At 39.3% G+C, this 7,498-nt stretch overlaps 1 protein-coding gene across 1 annotated transcript; it reads right to left on the minus strand.

Annotated features, from left to right (window-relative positions):
- Positions 1-3,565: 3,565 nt before the first annotated feature.
- On the minus strand, positions 3,566-6,444 carry LOC110672215 (squalene monooxygenase SE1-like). Its single transcript, XM_058134412.1, has 6 exons — positions 6,230-6,444; positions 4,778-4,943; positions 4,431-4,542; positions 4,125-4,299; positions 3,863-3,980; positions 3,566-3,685 (listed from the first exon to the last, which is right to left on the minus strand). The coding sequence occupies exons 1-6, from the start codon at positions 6,442-6,444 to the stop codon at positions 3,566-3,568; spliced, it is 906 nt and encodes a 301-aa protein (XP_057990395.1).
- Between the last annotated feature and the right edge of the window lie 1,054 nt (positions 6,445-7,498).

Consider the following 7,498-nt stretch of genomic DNA (forward strand, 5'->3'; position numbering starts at 1 on the left):
GAGCAATTTTTTTTTTTTTGCATAAATCATTTAGGCTTCATTTAATGGTGAAATGATTAGTTATGTGTGCTTTAAACTAGAGTCATGCATATTTCAAAACTTTGTTTAATCTATCGAGACACTTATAATATATAGATGCATAAATTGGGGGAAATAAAAGATTGAACTTGACAATTGCTCTGCTATTTTAGTTAAGCAAACTAACCAGGGGTCTTCATGAACCCCATGTCGATTCTCATGCCAAAAGCTAGCTAGGATATAAGCAAGGTACTTTTCTGAAGGTGACGGTTGAAATAAAAAAAAAAAAGTGATAACTGTGACAAGAGAGAAGTACCAATTTCAAATTAAAAAAAAAAAGCATTTCTATCTCCCCTAAGATTTGCAAAGAGCTATAATTGTTGTGCCTTGATAAATTAGCCTTGTGTTAAGGTGTGTATTGATTTAAAATTTTATGGAACTTTAATTGTGTGAGCTTAATTGATTTTAAGCCTTTTGTTTTATGTTGGAAAAATTGTTGATATATTGGTATGGTGTTGATGGAATTTGTTGTGATGGTTATTACCTTACTTACCTCTTCTTTCAAACTTTTAATCTTTTGTTAGAGAATGTTGTGATAGGGTGAAGTTAAGGAACTTCTGTGACAGCCCGGCCCACTAGTGATATTGTCCGCTCTGGGCCGAAGCCCTCACGGTTTTAAAACACGTAACTAGGGGGTTACGAACCACCAACTTATAAACCCAGCATCTCTCCCGTGTTTTGCTGATGTGGGATTTGCCTAGGGTGTTACAATCCACCCCCCTTACGGGACTCAGTGTCCTCGCTGAGGTTTGCCCCACCATCACTCAAGGTTGCACGTGGAGCGGCTCTGATACCACAAATGTAACGGCCAGGCCCACTAGTGATATTGTCCGCTCTGGGCCGAAGCCCTCACGGTTTTAAAACACGTCACTAGGGGTTACGAACCACCAACTTATAAACCCAGCATCTCTCTCGTGTTTTGCCGATATGGGATTTGCCTAGGGTGTTACAACTTCTAAGTGGAGTTGATTGAGAATTTAAGTCATGCTTGAGGACAAGCATGGAATAAGTGTGGAGAAATTTGATAAGTGTATAATTTATTAATTTTACTCCCATCACATTTAGTGTTTTTAGTGTGTTTTTATGTTTAATTCAATTAGTTAAGTATATTTATCATTTAGCCATATATTTTTAGATAGTTGTTGGAATAATTGTGTTAAATGGAGAAATTTTCAGCATTTGAGCTTTGCTGTATTTTTCAGGTGTTTCTAAAGTTGTGGGTCTCCAAATTGAGTGTTGTTTAATCCATTGAAAAGCTAAGATAAAGCACTACAAATGATAAAGAGGTACCAAAAACCAAATCAGTCTCCAAGGTCGACAAAATGAGTTATGGATCTATTGCAAAAGCCCAGACTTGATGTGTCACGACTAGTTTCAGTATTTATTTTGTATCTAGAGTTCTAGACGTCCAAATGAAGAAAGCCCAAGCCCAAGCCCAATTGAACCTTAAGAGCCACCTTTACAACTTCTCTGAAGGGCTGGACATGAGATGAGACCATTTTAATTGTCAAAAACGGCAATGAAGTCGTCACTATGGGCTTGACCGTCCGTTTGAACCAGTCCCTATTTTTGGGCCATAACTTGGGCTGTAGACCTCGGATTTGGGCAAATGAGTACCCGTTGGAAAGCTAAGAAATAGGGTTACAACTTTTCTGAAGAGGGCAGAGACAGATTCGAAAAGGAAGGCACTGAAAATTGGCCTTGATTTCAGAGATGTGAATGCAGGCTGAATGTAATAGCCCGGCCCACTAGTGATATTGTCCGCTCTGGGCCGAAGCCCTCACGGTTTTAAAACACGTCAATAGGGGTTATGAACCACAACTTATAAACCCAGCATCTCTCCCGTGTTTTGTTGATGTGGGATTTGCCTAGGGTGTTACAATCCACCCCCCTTATGGGACTCAGCGCCCTCGCTGAGGTTTGCCCCACCATCGCTCAAGGTTGCACGCGAAGCGGCTCTGATACCACAAATGTAATGGCCCGGCCCACTAGGGATATTGTCCGCTTTGGGTCGAAGCCCTCATGGTTTTAAAACGCATCGCTAGTGGTTACGAACCGCCAACTTATAAACTCAGCATCTCTCCCGTGTTTTGTCGATGTGGGATTTGCCTAGGTGTTACAGTTACAATCCACCCCCCTTATGGGACTCAGCGTCCTCGCTGAGGTTTGCCCCACCATCGTTCAAGGTTGCACGCGGAGCGGCTCTGATACCACAAATGTAATAGCCCGGCCCACTAGTGATATTGTCTGCTCTGGGCCGAAGCCCTCACGGTTTTAAAACGCGTTAATAGGGGTTACGAACCACCAACTTATAAACCCAATATCTCTCCCGTGTTTTATCGATGTGGGATTTGCCTAGGGTGTTACAGTAACACCTAGGCAAATCCCACATCGACAAAACACGGGAGAGATGCTGGGTTTATAAGTTGGCGGTTCGTAACCCCTAGCGACGCGTTTTAAAACCGTGAGGGCTTCGGCCCAAAGCGGACAATATCACTAGTGGGCCGGGCCGTTACACTAAAAATCTGTCTTTTGAATTTCAAAATTTTTTCTAGTTTGGTTCCTATCTTTGGGATTTGGTTTTTTATTATAAATATGTCTTTGGGCAGCAGCTAAGACACATCCAATTCAGACCTTCACTCTCTATTGAAGCCTTCATTCTCCATTCTCTTTTTAGATTTCTTCTTTATTTTTCTTTAAGCCATGAATATGAGTGGCTAGGTTTTTAATTCAGTCCAAGAAATTCTAGTTCTTATGTATGATTTGTGAGATCAAGTTCTTAATTTAATTTGTCTTTTTGAATATCTATTATTTTCTGATTTCTTTGTCTTTGATCTATTGAATGATTTGCTAAAAAGGCCTATTAGTTAATTGTTTGATGAGATCAATTGCTAGTTCATCTTCATAATTCGTAAATGTTGTGTAAGATTGAACATGAGTGGCAATTTGGTTTTATTGACTATGATCCCAGTTTTTGATAATAACCTAAGGAAACAATAGGGTGAATTAAATGATTTATGCTTTATAAATTGTTATTCAGCTTAACTACTTCCTATTCTTAAAGCAGTTATTAATTTGATGAGGATTGCTTAATACCAATTCAGTTAATAATTAGAGTCAATAAGAGTGCTGGGCTCGAATTGATAAGTATAGGGAAGTCAGGGGTTTACCTCGCTGTTTGGTAAATCTATGTTAAGTATTCAATAAGATATAATTGTATTTCTTTTGTCTATGATCGAATCAATGCATTAGAATGTGAATTACCTTGCACTGAAGTTTTTTTAATTTGAGATTTTCTCATTTAATTTTAGATCTTAATTTTTGATTTTTGAATTCTTCTTTGGATTGCGAATTACCCACCCCCCCCAACCTTTGTTTCTTTTTTCATTACACAAGCGCACGAAATTTAATAATCCAGTCTCTAGGATTTGACCTTGATTTACCACTTACTGCAAAAAATATTTTATAGCTGGTAATTTCAATTAAATTAATTTTCGGTGGAATCAATAGCCATGAAAGGGTCTGCCAGAATAACATGTCCGTGATTTGGGTATGGAAGTTCACAATTCTTTATGATCAATGCCACAAAACAAGAGGGGATATCAACCTGTATAAACATAAAGTTTCCAAATTTCACTTAAAACTCATGAAATAGAAAACACCTACACATTTAGGAATCTATCAATGAAGTTCAGAAAGAAGTTTTTGTTTCCTAGTTGAAACATAATCTTTACCTTAGATTGCAGAGAGAGCGTCGCAAATTTGAGAAGCATCCATAGCATACTATTGTGAGTGGAGCATAAGTAGTAAGTTCTTGACCAATTTTAGTTTTGTACTGCACACCCTTGACTGTCCCCTCCACTTCAAGTAGGGCTGTTACTGTCCCTTCCTCCAGTCTTACACTACAATGAAAATAAAGGAACATATATGAGCTGTTGAAAGTAATAAAGTGATGTTCTTAATTATGCAGCATGAATTCAATAATTTGGAACATGAAAGGCATGGCAAAGTGAAGGAAGTAACTGTGGGAGAAAGAAGATTATTACTTAGGTAAAGATGCAGCTTTTTCGCGCATTCTTTGAATGAAACGTCCGTTGTGAAAACTTCTTCCAGCCACATCTTGATCGAAGTTTTGCAAGGGATATGATAGTTTAGTACTTCTCCCATTTTTGTAAAGAGCATATCCAAATACCTGTTGAGCATCAATTTCTTCTACACAATCTGCAACAAGCATGCATGTTAAGAATTAGAGTAAAAGTTGAATGATAGATGACCAAGATGGAAAGATTGATGGAATTCACACTGATTCAACAATCCATAAAAGATTATAATAATAATAATTTCTTACTCACCTTCTAGGCCCAACTCAATTAATTTTAGGTAACCCCCAGGTTGCAGAAGTTCTCCAACAATTCTGTCAGGCAGAGTGAGGTTTCTTTCAATCACATGCACTCTCCGTCCATCCTGCAAATTGAAGGAAGGAAAAGAGATTATTATTATTATTATTATTATTATTATTATTATTATTATTATTATTATTATTATTATTATTATTATTATTATTATTATTATTATTATTATTATTATTTACTGTAAACTTGGTTTAAATGTTAATATCTGTTTGATGGGTTGCTAATTTTGTGAATTTTTATCATGCTATACATTGCCATCTAAAGTAAAGAGAGAAGATTAGATTCACCTTGCCAAGAGTGTAAGCAAGAGCTGACCCAACAACACCTGCTCCAACTATAATAATATTAGTATTCATGGCATTCTCCGACTGGTATAACACTTGTTCTGAGCTCTTCACAACTTCATCTCTGACATTTTCCCTTGATTCTTTAGTTTTCTTCATTCTTGTCGATCTATGCCACAGTACAAAACCCAAAATAAAAGCTAGAATTCCTCCAATTATATATTGATATTCCATCGCCAAGGATTGAGCAAAACCAATGTTGAAGTGTAAAAAGAAAGGGACTTTTTCTCTGTTTTACGGGTGGTGAGTGCTTGAGTTTTGAACTTGCAAGCTATGCTGTACATGAAGCAAATGTTGGTGCCCCTTATAGGTTCAGTTGGTCAAAAGATTGCAGAAAAAATAAAAAAAAAAAAAAACTCTCCAAAAGTATGACTAATTAAATTGGCAAAGTGGTCAAACATAGCTTGTAAAATTTGGGAGTTGAACAGATGAATACAAATTTTCAAGTAAGGTTAAAAGTGTTGTCAAGATCAAGAAAAATATGAGGAGCAAATGAGAGAAGATTATTAATGTACTCCCTTGTTAGACTTGACTTTCCAATCTATATATGGAATCTGTCCACATCTCTTTGGATTTAATAAACTATTGAGTTGGAGATATAGGACGATGAAAATGGAAGGCCAGTCAATTTTCAAGAGTGTTTCTCTGACCATATCTACTCAGCTGACAATAGGTTGTTTGAATAATTCATGGTTAAATCCATAAATAAAAATGAAATGCAATTCCTGAAAAAGAATTTCCTTTTCTTGAAAAAGAATACCAGGTGAACTACCCACTGATGCACTAGACTGTCCTCCTCCTCTCATTGGAGCAAACCGAGACTTCTGCTTCTTGCCTCGACCCTGAGTCTGACCCTGAGACTCCTTGGGCCTCTTACTACCCGTGTTTGCTAAACCGGACTGACCGGATCCAGAACCCCTCTTGCGTTGCCTATCCTTTTTGGAGTGCTCTTCATTTCTGACTCTCTCCACATCAAGGGCTGATGCTACCAACAGAGAGAAATCACTGAAGTGGTGGGATGTCACTATCAACTTTATGTTGTCATTCAGTCTGTCCTCAAACCTTCTACATTTATTAGTTTCTGTGGGCATCAACTCCAATGCATATCCGCTGAGTCTCACGAATTCCCACTCATATTCGGAGACTGTCAGCTGCCTCTGTCTCAGTGCTAGGAATTCTCTCCTTCTGGCCTCCAAGTACACATGACTGATGTATTTCTTTCTGAATTCAGCCAGAAAGAACTCCTAGGTGATCTGTGCAAGCTATAGCACTCTAGATACTGTCACCCACCATCTATATGCATCCTCCTATAGCAGTGACAGAGCACACTCCAACTGCTGCTCTGGGGTGCAGTGCAACTACTGCAATACCCTCTCTGTCCTCTCCAACCAATACTCTGCTACGGCTGGATCATCATCTCTCTTACCTCTGAAGTCAACTACCCCATACTTCCACAGTCTTTCTAGTGGAGATCTGTGTACAGGTTGTGGTTGTGGGGGCGGTGGTGGCTGTATTGGTGGTGGTAGTGGTGGAGGTGGTTGTGACTGTGGAGGTGGAGGCGGCTGTGGCTGAGGCATAGCTCCAGTAACCTGACAGAGTAGCTGTGTCATCTATTCATAGAAGGCCTGCTGTGCCCTACTCATAGTACCTTGAGATGACTCTGCTCTTATACTACTTCGCCCCCGACTAGGAGCAGGTGCAGGTGTAACACCCTAGGCAAATCCCACATCGGCAGAACACGGGAGAGATGCTGGGTTTATAAGTTGACGGTTCGTAACCCCTAGTGACGCGTTTTAAAACCATAAGGGCTTCAGCCCAGAGTGGACAATATCACTAGTGGGCCGGGCCGTCACATTTGTGGTATCAGAGCCACTCCGCGTGCAACCTTGAGCGATGGTGGGGCAAACCTCAGCGAGGACGCTGAGTTCCATAAGGGGGGTGGATTGTAACACCCTAGGCAAATCCCACATCGGCAAAACACGAGAGAGATGCTGGATTTATAAGTTGGTGGTTCGTAACTCCTAGTGACACGTTTTAAAACCGTGAGGACTTCGGCCCAAAGCGGACAATATCACTAGTGGGCCGGGCCGTTACAACACAGGTATGATCCCTTTCCAATACTTATAATCCAGGATGGCGAGATCATCCTAATATGAGTTATGGGAATCAACTGGTGCAAAACTGATATCAGCAGCAGAGACAAGTGAATCAAGCACCTCCGCCTCCCTCAAAATCAAGGTATGTCACTTGATGAAATTGTTAAGGTTTTGGCTAACAATACCCAATAGTTTCAACAGGAAACCAGAAATAGCATTCAAAACATAGAGAGGCAGATTGGTCAGTTAGCTTCATCTGTGAGTAAACTGGAAGCTCAAGGTTCTGGAAAGCTTCCATCACAAACATTCATGAATCCTAGAGAAAATGCAAGTGCAATACTATTGCGAAGTGGGAAAGAAGTTGATAATCAGACTCCACATGAGCCAATAAAAAAGAAGAAGCAAGGAGCAAAAGAGTCTGAAGTTCTTGAAGTTGAGGTAAATACTAAACATAAATTGAATAAGGTTAATAATTCTGTTCTTCCTCCATTTCCATGCAGGTTGGTTAAAAATAAGAAAGAAAAACAAGAGAAAAAAATTTTGGAGACTTTCAGAAAGGTGGAAGTGA

Source organism: Hevea brasiliensis, chromosome 14 (assembly GCF_030052815.1).
Source record: "Hevea brasiliensis isolate MT/VB/25A 57/8 chromosome 14, ASM3005281v1, whole genome shotgun sequence".
In the NCBI taxonomy this organism is placed as follows: domain Eukaryota; kingdom Viridiplantae; phylum Streptophyta; class Magnoliopsida; order Malpighiales; family Euphorbiaceae; genus Hevea; species Hevea brasiliensis.